General features: G+C 38.0%; 3 protein-coding genes across 8 annotated transcripts; 2 read left to right on the top strand and 1 right to left on the bottom strand.

The window, feature by feature from the left end:
• Window positions 1-1,401: 1,401 nt before the first annotated feature.
• On the bottom strand, window positions 1,402-16,464 carry LOC105692806 (serine-rich adhesin for platelets). 4 transcript variants are annotated; one of them, XM_048653775.1, is made up of 17 exons: window positions 14,200-14,794; window positions 13,543-13,809; window positions 12,768-13,470; window positions 12,327-12,507; window positions 12,126-12,206; window positions 10,509-12,032; window positions 10,110-10,361; window positions 9,842-9,946; window positions 9,203-9,307; window positions 8,546-8,690; window positions 6,021-8,470; window positions 5,472-5,888; window positions 5,135-5,359; window positions 4,506-5,035; window positions 4,128-4,371; window positions 3,902-4,004; window positions 1,402-3,811 (listed from the first exon to the last, which is right to left on the bottom strand). In XM_048653775.1, exons 4-17 carry the CDS (start codon window positions 12,429-12,431, stop codon window positions 3,111-3,113), a joined length of 6,987 nt encoding a protein of 2,328 aa, XP_048509732.1. In that variant the 5' UTR covers window positions 12,432-12,507; window positions 12,768-13,470; window positions 13,543-13,809; window positions 14,200-14,794; the 3' UTR covers window positions 1,402-3,110. The 4 variants fall into 4 exon arrangements, with proteins under 4 accessions (XP_048509732.1, XP_012267702.2, XP_012267686.2 ...); XM_012412279.3 differs by lacking the exons at window positions 13,543-13,809; window positions 14,200-14,794 and adding an exon at window positions 16,347-16,464; XM_012412263.4 differs by lacking the exon at window positions 13,543-13,809.
• Window positions 14,793-15,551, top strand: LOC125500593. Its single transcript, XM_048653829.1, has 2 exons — window positions 14,793-15,198; window positions 15,273-15,551. Exons 1-2 carry the CDS (start codon window positions 15,061-15,063, stop codon window positions 15,549-15,551), a joined length of 417 nt encoding a protein of 138 aa, XP_048509786.1. The 5' UTR covers window positions 14,793-15,060.
• A 650-nt stretch (window positions 16,465-17,114) lies between the features above and the next one.
• LOC105692590 lies at window positions 17,115-18,817 on the top strand. 3 transcript variants are annotated; one of them, XM_048653831.1, is made up of 3 exons: window positions 17,115-17,413; window positions 18,223-18,462; window positions 18,513-18,817. In XM_048653831.1, the coding sequence occupies exons 2-3, from the start codon at window positions 18,266-18,268 to the stop codon at window positions 18,724-18,726; spliced, it is 411 nt and encodes a 136-aa protein (XP_048509788.1). In that variant the 5' UTR covers window positions 17,115-17,413; window positions 18,223-18,265; the 3' UTR covers window positions 18,727-18,817. The 3 variants fall into 3 exon arrangements, with proteins under 3 accessions (XP_048509788.1, XP_048509789.1, XP_048509787.1); XM_048653832.1 differs by lacking the exon at window positions 17,115-17,413 and adding an exon at window positions 17,420-17,679; XM_048653830.1 differs by lacking the exon at window positions 17,115-17,413 and adding an exon at window positions 17,686-18,064.
• Window positions 18,818-24,885: the final 6,068 nt, after the last annotated feature.

Genomic DNA, 24,885 nt, shown 5'->3' with positions numbered 1-24,885 from the left:
CAACCAAATTGTATTCGGGCTAATTCGCGCACACATTCAACTACATGATCTACATGAATTCTTACAATGAAGCGAAGTCAATATGATCCTGTTTTATTCGGAAGGACAGATAAATCGTTCACTCGGTACTATAAAAAGAAAAATGAGTTCATCATCGATACTAATCCCCTACGTGATTGTCAGTTTCATGTTTCTATAAATTATTTCAAGTGGCTACTGCTTACAGTAAAGAATTTTGATAATATGCCTTGTAAAATAACGTATGGTTGTAGCGAACATATGGTACGCGAATATTATGTTATATATGTATATCCATTTCCATATCAGAAACATCATTGTCTGACCTTAATTTAGGTAGCAGATGATCTATTAAATAAGATTGATTGTTTTTAAAAGTGGACGGTTCAACGAGATACGTGAACGAAATCCTGGAGGCAACTCCATCTAAAATGCATGATACGCAAGTTACATCTCGGTAAACTTTACACAGAGTGCTTTGGATAAAAGTCTAAGCAAAAAAAGTTACTGCTATCACCTACTTCGAGTACTGATAGTGGATCGAGCTGAATTAGGCGTTAACGATAGCAAATTATCCGTAGGAATCATGAAATTTTTAAATATTATTCACAAAAATCTTATAATACAGCTTTATAATTAACTCACATATCATTTGTATTTGGGGGTTAAACTTGAATAAAATCGGTAAAAGTGATCTGTGACATTCTGCAATCGCCGAGTTACAATATCGCGCACATAAGTATCCTCTTTAGGTATTCATGTCGCTCATAATTTTGGCATTCTCAATTCCATTTCTATTCAACAAGAGTCTACAGAAGATGGGTTTCAAAACTACAACGATGGTCGGATGTAAGTTTCATAAATTTCCAAGGTTGCTGGTGAATGTGGTTCCAATCGAATGTATAAATTAATTGTTCTGTCGATGTGTGCACGAAAAGCCACGATCAAGTATGTCAATAGGAACATAAAAATTGCTAATTCATTATTATTTAAAATTTAAATTATTAATCGATAATTGTAAATATTTTTATTACGAATTATGCAGTAGTGAGCCAAAGAGTTTTAACTGCATATTACATTATATCTCATCCATATTAACTAATATTTTACAGTAGTTACAAATTATTTTTTAAATCCGTTCGGTCGATATTCATGTTTCAATCAGCTGAAGTTTGAAAAAAAAAAATGTAATACATAATCCACATAGTCATTAATGTTAAATATTTGTATTTTTGCAAACACTTTATCACATCTACTACATAAATTATAGTGGAGTTAAATGATTGTTGTGTGTATACCGAGTCAAAGCATAGATACTTTGTAAAAGTGGAGTTAAGATTCCGTGGCTGCAAGGTACAGAATATAATATTATGTACAACTGGATCATCTGTTCGATATTTATTAAATAATGCCATTTTGCATGTTTGTCGGTATAATATGTCAGTCTTGGATTGATTTAACCAGAAACAGTTTTTTTGTTTTTTCATTTTTTTTATCAACGAGAGAACCTCTATAATTTACCGATTAGGTGGACATGATAATTCAATAATGAATAGCTGTTCAGAATTAAGTATCCCAGAAATACTATGCTATTAACATTTCTTGATAAAAAATGCTCCCAAACCATGCCTTGATTGCAACACAGCAATATCATTAAAGTAAAACTAAAACCGTGATGTAATTTCTATTATGCATCCTTCAGCAAAATTTTTGGGTGTAAAAATGTATGAACATTATTGAAAAATATACCATGCATCATTCTGTCCGCGTAGAATATAAGTTAACTGGGCAAAAGCAAAAAATTTTTTTCGAAAATATTGTGAATACATTAACATTCTGATACTAACAAGTGAGCAGGTATCATATGATATCCCGTCCTTTATCTGCCTGTATGTGTTGTGGACAATAGATTATTCATAAACATAAGACATGAATGTATTATACAGATTCTCAACCTCAGTGTTTCTTGACACCTATTATTTCTATGTAATACCATAAAAGATTTTGAAATATTACAATGATTCTACAGTCAAAATATCTGTTTTTCATTTGATTCTTTGTTTCTATCTCGTGTAATGTATCAAATTTTTTTTTTCTGCTCTGATAAAACAAGTTCAAGTTATTCTCCCTTATGCTGTTTTTTCTCATTTCCTTATTTTTTTTTTTTACAATATTGGATGTTTCATAAATGTTATATAATGATATAGTTAAAAACGTATATACAACTCACCGATTCTTTAAGTATTTGTAAACTGTGATCGCTAAAACTGGAATATATTGTTTTAAATAGTTCTTTTGTACAAAATTACATTACGAACCAACAGATGTACATCTGAGCAAACCTAACTACCTAGCCACATTTACAGTTATGAATTACAGTATAAGTTCAATTAATTACTTCTATTCTATTGGAAAGTATGTAATTAGTTTAATAATTATTGCCTTTGCGAAAAAAAACTGTTGATAATTTAAGAGCTAATATTAAAAATTTCACAATGCATCTAGTTCAACGTGGTAATTAATTAATCTCAAAAAGGAAAAAATGCAAAAACTATGTAAATAGACTCAGTGTCATTGCCTCAACAATTGTCGTTGTATAAATATGGAGTTCATAATTTATACTGGATCTTACTATTTAAATAAAAATTACAATATAGTAATGGCACACAAAAAGTGTGTAATAAAGAGAAGCTGAGAATATACATTATCAACTGTAACAAATTTGTGATAATTATCAAGCCTTACCCAAAATTGTACTATGTGAAGTTGGCGACTAAGATGCCGCTTCCTGATGTAAACAAACATTGTATATATAGCTGCCATTTTTATAACGGATTGGATTATAAATAATAATTAAAGTGTAATAAATATTATCTTTGAGATAAATACCACATTGATAACTGTTTGCATTTGATTCAATAGCAAGGTCGCTAGAAAAGATCACAGTTTTTGGATTGGTATGACCTCATGTTTATAATTTAGTTTGAAATTATCTTTCAAACATTACTTTTAACAAAAAGAAGCACACATCCCCATCTATTCTAGAGACCTTGCTTAAAAAAACTCACTTAACGAACTTTTTTGTAGGGGGGTCACGAGCCAAGAATGCTCCTTACAGCCTGATCCAATGCAGCATCTTTAGATTCGGTGGTCTGAGACGTTGACGCTGAGGCTGGGAGAGTAGGCGGGGGAATGGGGTTTGACGGACCTTGCTTGAGATTCAAGATGCTATCAATTGCGGATTGAACCTGAGCAGTTATATCATCGTTATCGTTGTCGTTGTCATTTGAAAGATGCAGCGACGGTGGACATTGGACCTGAGAAGTTAAAACTAGTCCATCTAAACTGTCTGTATCTTCCAATAGATCCCTTTCCAAATCGGTAGCCCCACTCCAGCGACGGTCTGAAATTGGCCCTGTCTCGCAAGAGTTTTTTAGGATTAGACCAGAACTCACTACACTGCCACGATATTCACCGTTGGCCCGCGTCCTTTCACCTCTTGATGTCCGTGTCATCACACCACTATTATTACCACTGTTTTTACATTTGGAACTATCCCCAGATGTCGTATACACGCCTAATTCTTTTTGGATTTCAAGCCATTCGTCGTAATCGCCACTTGTACAACTTAACGGTTTGATTAAAGGTTTAGTATCTTCATCCATCTCTGAATAGTCATCCTCTAACTCCCGTTTCACGGCAACGTTAGCAGGTATTGTCAGAGGTTTGACATCGTCCACCAGACCAGGCTCGACCTTTGGAACCATTGGCTTTTCTTCCTTCTTGAAATCTTCTATGGTCATATTAACATAATGAATAACAGAAGATTTTTTGGAAAAACGATACGAATAAAAATCTTCATTATTTGTAAGTTCACACATACCATCTGCTTTTGCCTCCTGCTCTCGGAGCCTGCTTAGAATGCTCTGTTCTTCAGCGACGAACGTCCGATCGATCATCATCAATTCAGAAGTCCTTACTTCTCGCTGTAAAATAAAAATAACATAATTTTAATCACTCCATACGCACATCTGCTAAGTGATTTACGTGACTGAAATATATCCCTTGAAAGATATGTGATGAAAGAAATAATACAGCTAAAGACTTACCATACTTTCCATTAGTAACAGGTACGTGTATTTATTCATCATAGAGTTGAATTTGCTCAAAAGGTGTTTAGCTGTTTCCTCAAATATTTCGTCTGCCTTTGCCAGATCTTTTGAACTCAATACTTGTTCGTTGAAACAGTGGTATCTAATCAAACGCTTACATGCATCAGATTTACTAGTGAAAGGAGAGTTTACATCTGGGTTTATTGCACCATTTTGATCTATCTTCAGTTGTTGTTCCAATCTAAGAAGAAATCCGAAATATTTTATACATAATTTATACTATTCCTCTGGAGTTATAAAACTATCGAATAAGTATCTCTTGTACATAAATATGAATAAAGAGAATACATAATATGTAACAATTGAAATACTTACAAGTCGCTACGATTGATTTGCCGACAAATGGGACTTGAGGCAGGCCTTTTAATGGCTTGTCGAGGACTGTTACTTCCTGGGCTAATCAATTGTTTAACCTGGCACTGGGATGAGTTTACATTCACTGGGCTTTGGATTTGCTGGGGGCACTTGTTAGCAATTCTAGGTGAATTTGATGACAGTTGACCAGCAGGAGATCCGATCTGGACTTGAATTTGAATGGGTGATGACAGTTCTTGTTTGATAGGGCTTACACTCTGAATATTCGGTTTAATATCCAACGGATCGGTTTGACATTGCGTCGATTGCTGCGCAGTTATTTGCTGATTAAGAGCTTGATTTTGTAAATTATTTTGTACCGAACTCGAGATGTTAGTTAGTCCAGGATACGACGATGTACTTGTACCAGAAAGGCTACTCGACATCTGTTGGTTTTGATTCTGATAAAATTTATGCTGCTTACATTCGGTTGTATTTGTATTTTTAACATTATCAGTCTGGGGACTTTGTGATTGAATATTTTGCTGGACCTGTAACAAGCAGAAACACCCAATATAAGTCAATCGCTGTGACAGATACATTATAAAAATTTAATTTACATATAAATACTACTGTATTAAACAACTCACCGCAGGTTGAGTCTGTATAAGACTGCCCATAAAGGCATTTTCGACGTTACTTTGAATATTGAGTGGTGCGGAATTTGAAATCTGAGTATTTGCCTTGGAAACCAAAGATGAGTTACCAAGCGTTTGCGTTTGGGCGGTAGATGTTTGGTTTTTACAAATGGTTGGCACCAGAGTAGTAGATACTGCAGTTGATACAACATTTACACTCATAGTTGATTCAGTGCCCTGAAAGAACCCATTTCATGAATATTTGTATCATGTATTTCGTGTGTATTAAATAAAACTCAAAAATCCATTCCATTCTATAAATCATCGTAAGAAACATTGCCATACTTACAGTGCTCACAGGATGTGATGTACTGCTAATAACTTTGCCACTGGCTAAAATTCTAGTCTGCTCCTGATATAGTTTTGTTAAAGAAGCCTGTTCCGTTTGACTATTAGGCTTACGTGCAAGGATAGCCTGTATCTGCGTTTGAATACTCTTCAACATTTGTTGTTTCTGTGCCGGAAGTTGTATGGTTTGCACCCTTTGAACCAATTGACCGTTTGATGTAATCAAATTCTGATTATTCGGCATAGACGTAGGTTGTGGACCATTAGTTGAAATCAAGGGCAATTCCATTTTGTTCAAATTTGTACTCTGTGGCATCAAGCTGGAATTGCTTTTATTAGAATTATCGCAAATGCTCGTTTTTTGAGCCGTTGTTGTCGTGGTCATTGTAGTTCGAGATACCGCGACAGTTTTAACAACCTATTGAGAAACAAATAATCAGGTTCGATGACATAAATACTAAGTTTGCAAAAGACACATTCCGAATGGAATACACTTATTGCTATATAACTACAATATAACAGATTTGATATTTGACTAAAGTAGACTCACTGGTTGAAAACTGGTGTTTTGAGCTAAGGTGCCAGCAGCTTTAGCTTTCTTGGTGACCTTTGGTTTCTTAGGTGCAGAATTAGTAATTGTCGGATTATTTCCTAAATTTCTGATCTGCTGTTGATTAAGATTATCTATAAATTGACTCGGAAATCCAGAATTCTGTATTTGTATTTGTTGCGGTATTTGCGATGGTGCTGCTTGCACTACGATGTTTTGAATGTTATTTTGTATTGTAGGTGCTCCTCCCGAACTGTTGACAATTATTTGACTGGTGGGAGTATTTATTTGTACACCCTGTAAATTCTGATTATTAGAATTTGGCTCTCCGATAACGATTTTTTGAGTCTGATTTTGATTTTGTGTATGTTGTGAGACATTCAGCTGTCCTGCTAAAAATTGCTGTAGCAGTTGTTGACTTATAACTTGCATTTGTCCATTGGCATTAGCAATCAATAATTGATCATTTGGATTCAAGTTACTCAGAGCATTCAAAATTTCTGGTGTGATTTTAGGTGCGTTATTGAATATACTGGTCGCAGCGGAATTCATTGAATTCATGTTTGCCGCTTGAATTTTTTGGAGATCAGTTTGTTGCATGGTTGATGGACAACTGGAATTAGTAATCAAAATTTTCTGTTGCTGTGTGTTGTTTCCGCTTTGAGAATTACTTGATACTAAATTTTCCGAGCAATTCGTGTTTGTATAAATCGTTTTTTGCTGTTTGGAACCGATATTATGTGGATTAGTAGATAAATTTTGCTGTAGACTGTTGGACACGTTTTGATTCATAGCATTCATTGAATTATGGTGCAAATCGTTAGCCATGTTTCGATGCATGCTCTGTTCAACGTTTTGTTGAATACCAGCGGTATTTTGATGCAGATTTTTGCTCGTATTTTGTTGGGCACTGGCCACAGTATTCTGTTGTGAACTGTTGACGGAACTTAGTTGCAAAATATTCTGTTGTAGATTGCCACTAGTATTTTGTTGCAGAGCATTCGAATTTTGCTGAAAGATATGCTGCAGACTTTGTGCCTGTATTCCTTGAATGGTTTGCGCTTGTTGTTGGGCACCTTGTCCGTCTTGCTGAATATTGATTGGTTGTGATTGGGTACTTTTGGGAAGCAGGTTAACCAATTGTGAGTTATGCTGTACAGATTGACCACTTTGTACAGATTTCCGCATACAGGAACCACTCGATATGGAGTATTTAGCCGTTTGTTGCGGACTTGAATGCAACAGGGGGGCGGCAATTCGATTTTGCGTGGCATTCTGGGTTTGCACGTTCAGATTTTGTTGATGGTTTGAACCAATTGATTGATTCGTACTTTGGAATCGTTGATTTTGAATTTTGAATTTTGGACAAACCATCGACACTTTCGGGGCTGATGTCTCAGAGGATACTTGTATATTAGGATTAGAATGTTGCTGATTATGAGGATTAGTGTTTGATGTTTGAACATTCTTTGATGAGTTCATTAAAGTGTGTGTGTTTAAATTCACTGCAAGTGACATATTCGAGTTATGAGTGGCATTTGTATGACTCTGTGTATTTGAATTTCCTGAGATTCGAGTGTTCAAATTCACAGTGCTACTCAAACTACCTTGGACATTCAAGTTTTGAGACATTTGTTCTTCTTCAGGGCTAGTCGATGGGGTCACGGTCTGATAATTTGTCGGGCTATTATTCACGCCATGTGGCTGGTTCAAAACTTGATTCGATGCAGACGAAGGTGACTTTACAAATTTTTGCCGATTGTGCGTTTGAATTTGTAGGGTTGGTTGATTCTGTCCGGTATTTTGTGTAGCACTCGTAGGCTGGCCCAAAAGTTGGGAAATTATTTGGGAATTTTGTCCCCCACTTTGAGTTAGTGAGCGAATTAAGGCCTGAGCTGTAGCAGAATCTATCTCTGGCTGATTTGGTTCTGGAGTATGGTGTAAAATAAATCTACCATCTTCACCAACTGCTAATCTCAGATGCCCAGAAATTGGATTTTGTACAGGTGTTTGTAATTGAGCTAATAGCTGACTATTGTTCCGATTGTTCTGTGTAGTTTGAGCTGGAGTGTTAACATTTATAGTATTACAAATGGACGCTTGTGTTAATGCTTGACCTGGGTTCTGATCAATACTCTGTTCGATTTGCATTTGATTCGATGTATCTGTCTCCGTTGCTAAATCGTTATCAAACATATCGTCGTCATCACCAATTCCAGATATCTTCATGATGCTAGCTAAATCTAACTTTGGTGGTTCCTCTTCTCTTCTCTTAGCTTTTTTCTTCTTCTTGGCCTTTTTTTTAGGTGGGGGTAATAAATGATGGTCTACCACTGAATGACTATTTGGAGAATTGTTAGAAGTATTTGCATTCGTCACTTGCGTAAGTTGTGGTTGCGGGCTTTGCACCATTGTGTTCTGTATAACTATTGGATTACCTCCCGTATTCGCTATAATGAAGAAACAAATGGTTGAACTCATTGCAGTGAATGTAACGAGAATTTTTTATGCAATCTCATACTTACAAGGAGCTGGGCTACTTTGATTATGTCTCAATACCGGAGGAGGAGGAGGTGGAAATCCATTTGGTACTGCAAAGAACGTTGGAGCTAAACCTTGTAGTTGCATTCCTTGAGCTGTTACGACTCGAACCAGTTGTTGTTGGGTCAGCTATAATTTCGGGTATAAAAATATTTGTTATTCGAAATGAGTGTATCAAAGAAAAACAATACCATTAATAAACTACATTATTGCATTATTCTGTTGAACCACAGGGCTGGTATTTCAGTTCCAAGTCAGCAAATCAGTTGTATGTTGTAAAATTACTCTTATAAACTAGTTGGATGGTAACATAAGTTTTAAAGCAACATCGAACATGCTAACAAATATCACATCTGCACCATAATAAGAAAGGTGTTATACACTGCCCCACAAATATTAACATAACTAGGTACTTGGACACATCAAAATGCATGCTAATGAATAAATTAAATTTTCCCCCTCATTGATGAGCTTGTTATGGATGAGCTCTAGATCGGATGAAAAATTTAATGAGGTGTAAAAACCAAGGCAACGGCAACTACGCAAATGCATTTATGTCAGTATGTTCTCTGAATAACGATTTTTTTTAAATGTACAAGTGCGAATGAATGAACAAATGAATGAATGCATGAAACCGTCACCTGTGCGGTATGTGTTTGTTGTTGAGCATTCGCAGGTGTCCGTAGAATCAATTGAACACCACCGGGCTGCTGCTGAACGATAACAGGCCCCGATGACGGTAGAACCTATGCACCAAACCCAATGAATATCATCAACACCCACAAGTTACACTTTAATGACAATTATAATTTAAATGGCGTTGGCAACAGAAATATTTCAACTCGTGGTACAAAATAGTACGGGACAATACCTCAAGACATTAAATTACAGCGTACAAAAGTAAAATTATGTTTTTTTAATAAACCTATCAACAAGTACCCAGCAAATAGACCTCTTTTAACAACAAAAATTGAAGTCAGTAAATCCCAGATGAACTTCAACGTTTATGACGCGCATTAACAGCAAAAAAATCATTAGGGATGAAGAAAATCATGGAATTCAATCAATTTAGCTGAAACGCAATTTTTTACGGGGGTATCCAATTGACTTTTGATGAAAGCGTTAATTCGTTTATGATACTATAATTAGTACATGAATGTAATGATATTTATGGTATCCAAACCCTTTTCATGAGTTGCGACCTAATGGAAAATCCGTTATCGATATAATAAAATGAAAACCAAGACATAAACATATTATTAGCGATATTCGATAATGACCTGGTTGAGCAAAAGGGGACCTTGTGCCGTAGGAATCATCGTAGCTGTGGTGGCGTTTGTCTGAGGACCGGTGAGAACCAACTGCGGCTGGGATTGTTGTGGAACCTTTCAGTAAAAAATATTGCGTTAGATAACGATGAATATGTTGTACATATTATAGAACGATTTAATGCCACAAGGATTCTGAAACGCGTATCTACATCGCGCGCAACGTCACAAATGTAATTTTACTCATGGCCCTGATGGCTGATATTTTCGTCCTATTTACCTGATTTGTAACAGTGTTGGTATTCCTCTGTTGCTTTTGCTGTGTACCACCGCCTTGTTGGTTTGGAGGTTTTGGCAAAATTTGTGGTGGCTGTTTGGTAGGTTTAGTAGTAGAAATTTGAATTTGTTGGTTTCCAATCAAATGAGTCCTGGTCACTAACTGAGCAGACGTTGGTTGATAACTTTGTGGGTTACCATGAATAATTTGCAATACTTGCATCCCTTGCTGCAAAATTGGGGTATTGGGCCTTACCTAGAAATCGAATTTCATAAGATTAAACAACTTGGACCTTGTAAAGAAAACCACTTCATTTTTTTCTCTACAAAGACAATCAATGATTTTTAACAAATTAATGTTTGATCCCAGTCTAGATGTGAATAGCTGAATTTTTTTATTTACCACAGGTGGACCAGGACTCCCTCCAGGGGCTGGACTTCTGTTATTCATGGCACTGCCACCTCCCAGGTGATGCGGACTTTTTGCAGGTGGGTACGGACTGGGTGCTGGGCTTTGAATAGGCCCTACACTCATTGGACTCTGCATAGGGCTTTGCAGTTGTGCTCCGAAGTTGGCATTTGGTGTTGAAATGGAGACTGGACTCGGACTGTTTCTGTTTGACTGCATTGAATTTGATGCAGGACTTCTGAGCAAAAGCCGATTTGGGCTTGGACTCGGTGTTGGTGGCGCTATGTTCGATGCAGGACTTTTCATCGGTATTGAGAATGGACTGCCGGGTGAACTAATGTTCTGACTCTGAATGTTTTGCATATTTTTGACACCACTTAAGTTGTTGATTGAATTCATTGATGCATTAACACTATTTAGCGTTTGTGCAGAACTGAGAACAGGGTTTAAATTTTGAGAGAATTGCCTCTGCGGATGAAAGGTAGTTATGTGAGAGGCATTTGAAGAAGTAATATGGCTTATAGTCGAATGTGCATCGTTTGAAAGTGGGATATGCTGTATCCCTGAATTGGGAACATGAGACACCGCAGATTGCATCGTTCCAGCATTTGTCAGGTGCGTGATATTCGAGGCATGAGTTATATTCGAGCTACACAGAGTTGGTACACTTGAAACTTGTGTAAACACGCTTGAACTCGGTAAGTGCGTTACACCGGAGCTAGAAATATGCGCAATTGAAGACACACTGGAGTTAGAAGTAAGGTGGGACACATTCGAATTCGGAATATGCGTTATGTTCGAGTTAACGATATGTGGAGCTAAACTTTGAATACTCTGGATGGTCTGAAATGGAAAACTATTCGAATTGCTTGAACTTATACTACTTGGTGTCAAGCCAGTATTCAAAGCATTTAAAGTTTGACCAAGTCCCTGATTTATACTTGCTGTAGTCAAATTTGTACTTATACTTGGATTTAGCGTGTTCAAACTTGAAACACTAGAGTTCACATTGCTTAAATTGGAATTTAAAGTATTTAAACTGGGATTTACATTCGGATTCAAGCCTGTTAATCCTTGGTTGATACCAGACAGTCCAGAGTTGATTGATGTTAGCCCAGAGTTCACATTTGTTAAATCTTGGCTGAGTCCCGTTAATCCGGAAGTTATATTATTAGATGTCAAATTTGAACTTAAACTCTGGTTGATAGAGTTTAAACTGGAATTTAATGAGTTCAGATTTGGATTCAGACTTGTCAGACTTGGATTGATGCCAGATAGCCCCAAATTTAGAAGGGGATTTGATGTTGTGATTGCATTCGAGGTGAGCGATGTTAGCGAGGTATTCAACAACGATAACGGTAGTCCCATGTTAAGGCCAACCCCAAAAGTGGGGGTGGCCGGGGGTAGGCCCATACCAGCCCCTGAGTGACCGATTCCCCCTTGATTCAACTGGTTTAACTGATTTAAGTATACTATGTGATTACCATGTGTCGTGGACCCATTATTCTGCTCCTGGCTCTGCAAATTAAAAGTGTGATCAATGTTTATTCATCAACATCTTCAACAGCTTGGAATAATATTGTGCTTATGAGGCACCATTTCCCAACTCACATTATTCGAGGGTTGTTGGAGAGCGAATGTTAATGGTTGTCCAGTAGGGTTGTGTGCCTGTAATTGCTGCAGCTGTTGTAACTGTAAAGGGATATGTGAAAAATGTACAGTAACAATTCATTTGTTGACGTTTGATGTGTGATAAAGTCGTTTAGTGTAGACATTCTGAAGCGTTGTGATTCAATTCTTCTATAACATTACCTGCTGATGAGTGAGCACAGCAACAGGATTATTACGACGCGCAGCTGGGGGGGGTGTAGAGGATACAGAGTCCCCGAGGAGAGGGCGTGGCTGAGGCTGCTGCATGCCCACGCAGCCCCTCGCAACTCCAGGCAGCCTTCAGCCACCTTTTTACCTTTTCCGCTCTAGCCACTGATCGAACCTGCAAACAGATCAGCAAAGGTGATATTCGTTCATTGATTGAACAATACATTACACAATGGGCTCAAACAAACAAGCGGAACAAAACACATTTAGAATTATTGATTATAGTAAAATAAGGACCAAAAGGTTGTATCACATTTTTTGTCACTATTTTCAGCAATTTCGATAATCAACAGTTTATATATTCCTACATAATCACAGTACAGTACAGTACAGTAATTTCCCACAGTATCAGTCTTGCCAAATAATTTAGATTACCTGGTAAATTTATCTTCCAATGGCGTATTCCGTGTATGTGTATTTGCGCTACGGCGCCACTCAACGCGTCTACGACCCACGTCTCCTGATCCTGTCATCCATAAAGCTTTGATTTTCACTTGGACTTTAATTATTTATTAACCTTTTTTTGAATGAAGTTATTCCACTATCCATTTAAAAATTACAATGTCAATGCTTCTGTAGTACATATGGATTCTCATTTGTTGATCATTTATAACTACATTTCAACATGTTCACTTAGGATTATTTATCATGTTCAAGTGATGATTATTATCCATTTAAAAACAATAATATCACAGTGTCTCGGGCGTATCTGAACTTCAGTCTAAAGCACATTTGTAAGATTTCATCCATTTAGATATTGTTTCTAAACCTACCACTTCACCTGACAATTAATATCATCAGATCATAAGTAAGATCAAATTTTAGAGTCTTAGATTTATTGAGTCTGGATTTTATCCTAAACCCAGCAGCCAGATATAATTGGCTGGCATTCTTTGCACTATTATAGGGTCTTCCGAGTGTGATTCATCGAGTTGTCCACGAGTGTAGTATTGGGTACAGATGTTGAAATAAGATTGATCCGTTAAATAAATATTATTCACAACAAAGCAATTGGTTTCATTATTTTATTTAGGTATCTTGATTTTTAAACGACGTGTTCTTAGGCCATTTATTTTTTCTGCAACAAACAAAAAATTGTTTATGAAAATTCAACCTTCGTGATTAGTTTCTTCTCATTGTGAACACCTACGTAAGTCACATAAGTGCTCCATAGAAGTCTCATAGATCAAAGCGCTGTTCCATGTATTTATGATTAAATTTAATACATGATTTTCCTATGCAAAAGACATTTCACAAAAACAATCAGCATGGTAGCAGAATTGTTTGATATGATCATGATTTGTTATGACCAGGTTGTATCAACGAAGAATCATAACCTTAAAGCATAACAGAACCCAGATTCAAGGTTGAAGCACCTGAATCAAAAAGATCTTTGTAATGCAAGACGGTGAAAACCCTGAAATCATAACATCCAATCAGCCACAAGAACTAAATTTTACTGCTGTGAATAGTATTTGAAGAAAAATACTGAAAAAAAAATTATTGTGAAATTAGTAGATGGTTGATATAATTGTGAGAACGAATGACGATATTCACATTTGCGATAAGATACATTTTTAGGTTATAACATCAGTGTGTGGCATGAGGAGAGCATTCATATTGTGCTCACACCTACGAGTCACACAAACAAAAGACGTGTAACAAGAGTAAACAAAAGAATTTGATAAGTAAGATGATATTTGATATAAACAATAGCCCAAAACAACTAGAGTTGTATCAAAATGACTCGGATTAATAGTTAAATGGTAAAATGTGGGTAGCGTCCCATAAAAAATTGTCAATTTACCTCCGAATGCATTTGCCCACTCGCTATCCTGATCCTGCTACACAAAGTCTCTCGGGTTTCACATATACATCACGTTGAACACACGCATGACACTTCGCGGACATTGATGGTTTGTTTACAGTGGGTTATTTACAAAAATCAGTAATAAATAAAAGGAGAATTGCATTCGCGACGAGCCAAAAAGCGTTTTCACTTCATGGGAACAACGGCCATCATGTATTTATCAAGGCTGCCATTAGAACGAGGCGATAAAATCCTAAAAATGCTCTTTAAATCGATTTGTCAAATTGATTCCTAATAATACACGTGTCAATAATAGTTTATGATATAAATTCGATTAGGTTATCGTGACGTGGCATTATTCGTTCCCGTAAATGATCAATTATGCTCCTAACAATTGCAAATGTTATATTTATACTATTTATTGCTTACCAACCCGTCAGGTGAAAATCACCAAAGTTCCGTTATTCGTGGCGGGAAAATCCACCAATGGGATACTTGACAATCAGACGGGCAAAAATTGAAATCATTTCGAAATTCAACTAATTCACTCAAATTGAAGCTGCTATATAAATGTCATAAGATATCCGCAAATGCCATGATTTAATTAAGTTGTAGCGGGAGTCAAATGAGAGCTCTTTGTGAAATTGAAACAAAACGCCAAATGAATTGCGCGCAAGGTGAATATATCTAAGTTGGTCAAACATCGTTTAAATTAATCTAACTATTCGGAATTGTTAACTATTTCGAATTAGTGTCAAAGGAATTGTATATTCGAAATTGATCCGAATGAGCTATATCTAGTTCGATCAAAAATGTTTCAAATTATGTGTCAGATCAGTGGGTTATTATTGAAAAAAAATGGTATTACTATTAATAATGCTTATATTGTCTATTCGATATAGTTTCATAAAAATTTATTTCTTCTGTATCTCCGAAGTGATGCGAATATCCATTGTTCATGATTATCATAATTATGAATATCCCTCACTATACTTGGTAAATGAAAATCTTCCAATTTGCCTTGTACACAAATTTCGAGTTCTGATAAAAATTTCGTGTATCCATTTTAGATAGAAACCTGGTGCACGTCGCAAAGCAAATTTCCCTTCTCCAAGGCCTGCCCGATGGTCTGCCGATCTTTTAAGATCCCCTACCTGTGCCAAAGCCGTGAAAATAAAGCCAAGCCCTCGCCCTTATCAGTTAGCCAATGGAACCGAGCCGTTATTTGGATTGCATTTTCACCATTGGCCAGCTTCCGTGGAACACGTGGGGGTGAAATGAAAACGAAGAGTGGGGAGTTGGCTGTGCGCCAATCTATGGGGCAAAGAGGAGGAGGGAGGGACTTCTAATTCACTCGCACACCAATCCATTCGTATCGTTATTCAGGGACAAAACTAAAAATTTTGGGCATCTGCTGGGGAAGCTCAAATCTCACACTCAATTTACACCAACTTAGTCGTTTGCACATGCACCTAATTCTAACGAATTTTCTTTTTCATTCAATCTTGACATATATTGTCGTCGGGCGTAATATTTTTAATATTGTGAATTATCACTGAATATCAGGGTCTAATATTTAAGCGAATTTTCAATATTTTTTCATCGAGAAGATACAATTATATTTTGATTCAAGAGCATCATTTGATTTTAATAAATGAGAAAGGCAAGCCTTGCTCCGAGGGGAGCGGGAAGGGGCAGAAATTAGCAAGGGTAGCTACGAGACTGGGATTAAATAAACGTACACGCGGAACCCAAATAGCAGGAGCACTAATAGAAAAACGAAAAACTAATCGCTCTCCATGAGAAGTCCTTTTTTTCGTGGAAATACTATAGCGTCAAACGAATACGCCCCACTGTACAACTGAGAAGCGAAAGAGAGCTGACAATCGGCCAAAGCGAGGTGGAAGAAACAGATGAAGAAATGAGGTGATCTACCTACACCGGAAAATGGCCGCGGTACGAGAAAAACTGCGTCGCATCTACAACGAAAATAGTTATAAACACAGGGAGTCCTAATAAGCTTCGTAAGGTCCCCTTAGGAGCCGTGCATAGCATGGACGTAGGGGGAGAAACATGGCGGGTCCCCGTACAGGCAACTCGCCTAATAATACGAAAATCTAAAATAATTTCTAGTAAACACTCACCCATAGGATTCTTGTTAACGTGCCCCGAGCTACGGGGTCACCCCCCCTTAAAACACGGAAACAAACACTTTCATTGGTCCAACGCGGTAACGTCATAAACAATCAAACAAAACCTATCGCCTCTCCCCTCCACCTTTAAACGCTCTAAGATCGCCGTTTTAGTTCAGATAAGCGCCGCTGTATTTGCTGTAAATAAATGAATATTCCAAACATCAATTCTACCATTTGATCGATTTACTTGTACTGCGTTTCTTTCATAACATATTCATTAATCATCAGTGTAAGAGCGACATAAACGTAGACTCATCCAGGTATGTCGAACACCTCGATCGGTGTGATGATTCCGTGAGAATCTTCTTTGAAAGCCGAAAAAAATCTTAATGGATGACTACTTTTTTCCTCGTGAGTTAAGTGTCGATAGCCTATAATTAAACTAGGAACCGTTTAAGAATAATTGAAATACTTTTCAGCACACAAGGATGGGTGGGAGTAACGTAGGCACCGTGCGTAGGCACGTGATTGTGAAAGCTGTAAGCCAATGGAAATGCGAGCATTCACTTCGAAGGCGTGTCTTATAAAAGCTCAATAATGGAACAAGTCCGACTTTTGAAGATCAACCCCATTTGACGTGAGCTCGACCTACAAACTATCAGCATTGACTGAAGAGAGCTTGGCATTGAAAGACTACCCTACGGTCAGCTAAGTTTATCACTCTACGAAAGATGATTTCCTTGGTGTCCAAGTTTCGTTCGAGGTTAGGTTCCGTGCTATTTGGGGCGTATTCCGAAATATACTTGCAGTACTGCAAGTGCTGGCAACCGCGTTCCGAAACAGCGTGACAGCTTAATGTAGCCAGTCAGTGACGTCGCGGAATTCATGACGTAGTTAACTGCGACTACTGCGTTCCGAGACGTGAAGCAGTTGAAGTAGTCCAAAGATGGCGGCGCCGTTCCGGCAGTAGAAAACCGAAGACCGAATGTCGTTGGTAGTAAACTGCGTGACTTCATAATTAGCAGTACTTCAAGACCTTCAAGTATATTCCGGAATACACCCTTGGTTCCGTGCACGTGCGTATCAGTAATCTCACAATGGCCATAAATACACCGTTAATAGATTTAAACTCGTACTAAGCTGGTGCGGATCAAGAGAAATAGTACACATCCGTTTACATCGGCTAACTTGCGAGCATCATTCGAACTAACGTTGGTACTCTCACCAAAAGTCATCTGCGAGAGTTTGGTACACCTCCGTGAAGTTGGCCGGAAAGTTTCGATTTTCCAAAAAGAAACTTCACAGATCGATTGTTGGTCGTTTGTAGGTGATTGTTGGATAGGTAAAATTGTTTGTTGGATTATAGTTTTCTAACCAAATCCAAAATTGTGTTTTGCATAAAGTTAGCCGGATGATTTTTTATTTTCAATTTTTTACACTTCTCAAGGGGTCCAATCGAAACGCAATCGTTTGTTGGATACGAATATAGCAATTAAAACATTTGTTGGATTACGGTTTGTTCAAAAAACTGAAAAAAAAAAATTCCGCCGTTCAGCCGGGGGTCAGCACCGTCGGTTATAATCCGGCGTGACGTTAGCCAGTTGATATATACGGTTTTGACGTTCCTCCGTATGTCTTAAAAACGCTATTATTTTCTAATCCGTTTGATCGGTTTTATCATCTGCATCTAATCGACGCTCTTCTAATCAACAACCAATCTTTTGTCGGTAGGTCAGGATTAACGCAATTGAAACGCCCATTGAAAGCGAAACGATAAACCCTGAGCCCATCAGCTGGCAGTGTCAATCTGGGATCTATAACTATAAATGTTATTGATAATTATCGACCTAGATTCTGATAGTTTTTAATTCTTTTTACTGTGCAGGTGTTAGCAGAGTTCTAATTTCGACCTTAAGAAAAATTCTACAATGTACTACGAAGCTCTCCTTTCAGAATTATCCTGCCGAATTTCGGAGCGAGAGGATATGTACGTCTATGAAAAATTAGATATATGTACAGAAATGTTACACATCAAATTGATATACACGTATCCATTACGTATAAAAATATTGGATAGACTGCAGCTTCAATGGAAGTTACTACGTAGAACAGTTTACATGTGCAGGTAGGAATTTGAATCGTCAGTTGTAATTTTTCATATGCTTGAATATACAGGATGTTTCAGGCTGACTGCGACAGATTTCGGGCACAGATTTTCCGGGGAATCCCCAAACGAAAAGTCCTTTGCCAAAAACTCCTGCAACAGATAGTTTCCGAGTTACAGAATACTCAAGGTAACCAATCACGATGCTCAAATGTTCGTGTACAAAGACTGCGTGCTCTGACACATCCAAGCTGGCGGTGCCTGGGTCGCGTAGAAGCTCTGTGATAGGTCAACTTGAATTTCTGCGCAGGAAGTGGTGAGCCGGAAATAGATTATTTTGATGTGTTCCGAAAATAAATCACGAAAATTGGGCAAAGTAGTAGACTATTTTTTCCGCCTCAAACAGCCTCAAAATTCAAAATTCGCGAACGCGGACATCGCAGTCACCAGTTTAAGTTTTTTTCAAAAGCTATCATACAGAATCCAGCTCAGGTATACTCTTGTTGTTTAGTTAGCTCTTTTTATCTCGTCGAACTCGCGAGTTTACTAATAGGCATCGTGAGGAGTGCAATACGTTAGTTTAGTTCAATTTTTTCGTACGAAACGGTGTAGATCCAGTTGCAAGACGTTAGGCGGAATTCGCACATGTACAGGGCCAGCTGTCTGTGTGGACCGATCCATTGTTTTACCGAGGCGAAATTTGCAATATGCGATTGCGCTCACACAGACGTCACACAACCATGGAAAAGTAACAGGTGGTGGGGGTCGCTGGGACACCCTTAAGCTTCATACACACATATGTATATTATGATTTTCGTCTTACCTGCAATTGCACAAGTATTGTGACCTTCATCCAGAAATTTTATGCAGATAGTAGTAGGGTATCCCTCCAATCAGCACCCTCGAAGCTTCCTCAGCAATTATCTGGAAAGTAAATAAAGATAAAAAAAAGTGTGCCATCTATTGAATATCAAATTTCAGATCTATGCACCACGCCTTAACTCAATCGTAAAGAGACGAGTCAATTATAAATCAAAAGTACAACATAGCTATACCTAAGTAAATAAAAAAGAAATGCTCACCTGTATAGATCTCAGAGATTGACGCTGCCAGCTGATGGGCTCAGGGTTTATCGTTTCGCTTTCAATGGGCGTTTCAATTGCGTTAATCCTGACCTACCGACAAAAGATTGGTTGTTGATTAGAAGAGCGTCGATTAGATGCAGATGATAAAACCGATCAAACGGATTAGAAAATAATAGCGTTTTTAAGACATACGGAGGAACGTCAAAACCGTATATATCAACTGGCTAACGTCACGCCGGATTATAACCGACGGTGCTGACCCCCGGCTGAACGGCGGAATTTTTTTTTTTCAGTTTTTTGAACAAACCGTAATCCAACAAATGTTTTAATTGCTATATTCGTATCCAACAAACGATTGCGTTTCGATTGGACCCCTTGAGAAGTGTAAAAAATTGAAAATAAAAAATCATCCGGCTAACTTTATGCAAAACACAATTTTGGATTTGGTTAGAAAACTATAATCCAACAAACAATTTTACCTATCCAACAATCACCTACAAACGACCAACAATCGATCTGTGAAGTTTCTTTTTGGAAAATCGAAACTTTCCGGCCAACTTCACGGAGGTGTTTGGTACGCATCATTTGTTTACACCGCAACCACTGCCGCAACTTGTCAAACGGTTGTTACGCGTTGTTGAGAGGTATCAGAAGACAACGATGTAGTAATAAACCATCGTTCAGAAGACTAACCTGGAGTTCCGAAGATGGCGTCAGCCCAGTCGGAACGTGTTTAGATTGAATAATATATTCTTAAAGTATCGTAATCTTTCGGTATATTAAATTCTCTATCAGCCCAGTTTATTTCTGTACTATCAGCTTCCAATTAAACGGAATACTCAACCAGTAAATTAATTACTAAGGAGTAACCTCTCCCTCAGCATCTCGTCGCCTTCGTTGTGCAGGTGGCGAGATAACCCTACCTCGCCAACCGAAACACAAGGAAGCCCGAAGCAACTACTATCTGGCACCTACTATCAATCGTGCGGATAGAAGAAGAATCATACAAAACCCAGGTATTGTGTCCCTGTCTTTTCGTAGCCTATCCCTCATATCGTTGAAGGTTTGTTAGCTTAAGGTATCACCAAAGTAGAATCCCAATATCCCTGCTAAATTCCTCATACGACATCTCCGTCCCGATGGAAAATAGGAAAAGAGACCGCAACAACAGCAGTAAGGAGGACTCAATCAACAATCCTAATAAAATTGCTAAGGAGCGCTCTCTCCAACAGGCCAAGCAAGCTCCCGAGGACTCTAGTAATTCTATCCCACAAAACAACTCCACGCCTAGGTCAGCAAACCCTTCAACCAATTCGGGATTCAATAAAGTGTCTTATCTTAAACAATTAAACAACAGATATAACGCAGAACATGTAGGCCCATTTTTGGTGTTTGTGATAGATATCAGACCTGACTATAATATAGGCATCCTACATCCAATTTCTTTTGGGAGAATCCTAAAAAACAAAGGAGTTCAGGCCTGTAGTATTTCTCGATCAGGTATTGAAAAAATAGTGGTTACGTTTCATACTTTCATAGAGGCAAACCAGTTTGTGGAAACCCTAATACCTGAGATTGACTCCTCCTAGGTAGGAATCATCCCCGACCAGTCCATCTTTAAAGTAGGTATAATTACGGATTTACCCAAGGACTTTAATAATCAGGATGTCCTAGAAGGACTTGACTCGCAATCGGCTAAAATAATACTCAAAGCGGAAGTTCTTAAAAAGAGAACCACCTCCTCAGAGGGTGGCGTAACATGGGAAAGCACAGGAGCTTCTAAAATCTACTGCAGTACGGATCTTCCCAAATCTGTCCACCTTTACTTCAACCTCAGGGAGGTTAAAGAGTTCATTCCTAAGGTTAAGAGATGCTTCAAGTGCCAACATTTCGGACACATATACCAGACCTGTAGGCACACGATCCGATGCGGGAACTGCGGACAATCGCACACACATGAGGACTGTGATGACTCTCCTAAATGCGCAAATTGTGGCGATCTACATCAAGCCAGCGATAAAGATTGTATATTCCACGCATTCAACCTGGAGCTGATCAACATCAAAACCCAACTTGGAATTGACTTCAAGGAGGCCAAGAACCTTGTCAAGGAGAATTTCTTAGTGAAATACAACATCCTCGTCGAGGAGTCAAATTTAATAGCTTCTTCATCTTGTAACGAATCATCAAATGATCGACAGAATGTCGGAAGGGGAATTGAGGATCAGAGAGCGAAGAGTGGGAGTAATAAGAGGTACAAGGCAAGAAAGAACATAGTTTAAAAGGACTTCCTCGAGATCGGTGATCACCTCAATATACATAATTCTGTACCTCATTCTTCGATATACATCACACATACACAGCATACATTCGTCATCTTTACATTTCTTTTTCAAAATAAAACCTGAATACTTCGAGCATGTTTGCTACCTGGAGCCTGCATTTTAATATCACGGACTGAACAAATCTATATAATACCTGAAGGCCTGGAAAAGGAGGAAGATCTTGGATGACGAACTAGCTGAGGATTGACAACGCCATTTTAAAACGGTCACGATATCATCACTTTCGAAATTTTACTAATCATTTTCATTTTCATTCTTTCATCTCATTCTTGTGTTGTCTTTTAGTTATTTTACATGTATTTATTATTCTTTTGTAGGCCGATTATATTGATCTTTGTTTTGTTATATAAATTCGTACGTATACTTATTCTTTTATTTTGATATTTTCATGTCACTCTTTATACGCCCTATTGGCATCGTCGAATTTTTAATTATTTGAGTACAGTCATATTTATTATTTTTGTTAATTTTCATATTTTTATTTTATACACGTCATACAATTCATGTTGATTCATTCATTATTTTATATTTTTTTTTACCACGATTTATTAATAAACTTTTAATTTATACATTTTCTCAAACAATTTTATCTATATACAATTTTTTGTTATTTATTCATATTATCAATGTTACAATCTGATCTTACGAATTACTATAACTCTCTCCTTCCTACTTCTAAGAAAATTAATATAAGGACCTCTACTACTGAACAAGAGGTTAATTTGGAATCGGATTCCCCCAACCAGTTCATTGAACTATCGTTCCAAGAGGCAATAAGAAAGTCGGGTTTCAACTATATTCAAAAATTCTCAACGCGTATGCTGGACCAGCTTTCGGATAAATTGGGACCCCAACACGAGTTAATCTCCACCTATAAATCTATTGAAGCTCTAACAATTCATTGCACGTTAAATCCTTCGGAGGATCCGTTCCAGCTGCAGAGTCTCTTCAATACGGAGTCCACCTAGCCTAATTCTTCTACAGGTGGCAACCCTCAGCCAGTTTCGGAACTATAAAAGACACAGACATAATTAACAATACGATTAGGTTACTTATTAATTTTAGTTCCGTACGAGCCCTCCAACTTATACTTCCACGCTTTAGCTCGTAACCCAGGCCCACCAGGACTAGGTCTGCTAGTAGCCAGCTAGCCTACCAGAGTCTGGACAAGGAGGGGGAAAAAGGGGGCCTTTCGAGGCGATATTGCCTAGATATCGGCCACCGAGAGACGCTTGCCCCAATATCTTTACAACAACAGTATCCACACTTAAATTTCTATACAGACAAATCCACGCTTTACCTCAATTATGCTGAACATTATTAATTGGAATTGCAGGGGCTTCCACTCCAAAAGAAATGAAATTTCGCAATTACTGAACCTCTGTGATATTCTGTCTATCTCTGAAACATTCCTCACGGCCGACTTCAATCTTCGGGTCGGAATGAAAGGTTCCAACTACGTCAGAAAAGACCGGGAAGCTGGTCGAGGGGGCGGTCTAGTGATATATATCAAAAATAACTCAAGATACAACACATTCACAATTGAAAGCACTCCCGACAGAGTCGAAACCATCAACCTATCGATTAGACTCAACAATCAAAACCTCAATATAATTAACTTGTACTTTCCCCCCAATGTGACTATTGATAGGAGAAGTCTTGCAAAATTCATAGACGACATTAGTCTGCTAGAGAACGTCATCATAACGGGAGATTTCAACGCCCACCATCTTAACTGGGGTAGTGATCTCATCAACCACAGGGGCATACTCCTGGCGGACATAATCACCCACTCGAGCCTCATAATAGCTAACTCTGGCAAGAGCACAAGAATTCATATCGAGCACAATAGAAAAAGTGTTCCAGACATCTCGTTAACATCCTCATCTTTAGCTCCCCGTGTAGCATGGTCCACGTTGAAGGATTCTCGCCTCAGTGATCATCTTCCCATCTTCATTTCTATTTCTGAATGCAGTCCACAAGCTATAATAACCAAAAAAAAAATAGGCCTTTGTTACATTAACTGGGATCTCTTCAGGGAGAATATGGAGCAACGAGCTTACCAGGACAATCTCAATCTCCGGAATATAAACGACTCCTACAACTTCTTCATTGATGCCATCATCTCTGCTGCAAAAAATGCTGGCACTATCATTCCCGATGACAGATCTCACAAGCCCCGGAGAACTAACCACTGCAACACTCTCTGGTGGGACAAAGATTGCAAAAGTATTATATCTCTTCGTAGAGAGGCCATGAAGAAATACCTAGCTGACAGCAATGATGAAAATCTAAATGAGTACTATGCCATCGCTAAAAAGGCGTCTCAGACCCTCAAGTCTAAGAGAACTAAGAATTACATCGATTTTTGCATCAAAATGAACCCTAACCAAAAATTAGGGGACATATGGAACGGGCTAAAGTGTTTTAAAAACAAAAACCTCAATGGTTTCCAACCATCTACCCCTAATAACCTACACAATCACAATGAAGAAGCCTTACGTACCTTAAGAAACATTTGCCTGCCTCAAGTCAGAAAAACGAATTTTAATATCCAATACAATAGGGACTCTTCTCCAGTTCTAAATGATCCCATATCTATTATCGAAGTCCGTCAGGCTATAGACCTGGCCAAATCGGGTTCCTCTTCTGGTAGAGATCTAATCAGCTACGATCTATTAAAGGAGTTACCGTCCAAGGCTATAGGTTGGTTAACCAAGTATTTTAACTTGACCCTGGCGTACGGAATCATTCCCACAAAATGGCAAGAACTTAATAATGTTCTCATCCAAAAACCCCACTCTACAAGCTTCAGACCTATCGCTATGTCATCTTGCTTACAAAAGATCCTTGAGAGAATCATCAATGATAGGCTTGTTTGGTGGCTAGAGAATAAGGGAATCCTCCCCTCCAACTTTAATGGGTTTAGGAGGGGGAAATCGTGCCATGATTCAATCATAAATCTCCACTTAGAAACCCTAATTGCTAAACATCAAGGCTTGACTTCCGGGGTG

The sequence above is a fragment of the Athalia rosae genome, chromosome 4 (genome assembly GCF_917208135.1).
Source record: "Athalia rosae chromosome 4, iyAthRosa1.1, whole genome shotgun sequence".
NCBI classification, from domain to species: Eukaryota; Metazoa; Arthropoda; class Insecta; order Hymenoptera; family Athaliidae; genus Athalia; species Athalia rosae.
The sequence above is the reverse complement of the archived record's forward strand: the minus strand, read 5'-3'. Positions and strand labels throughout refer to the sequence as shown.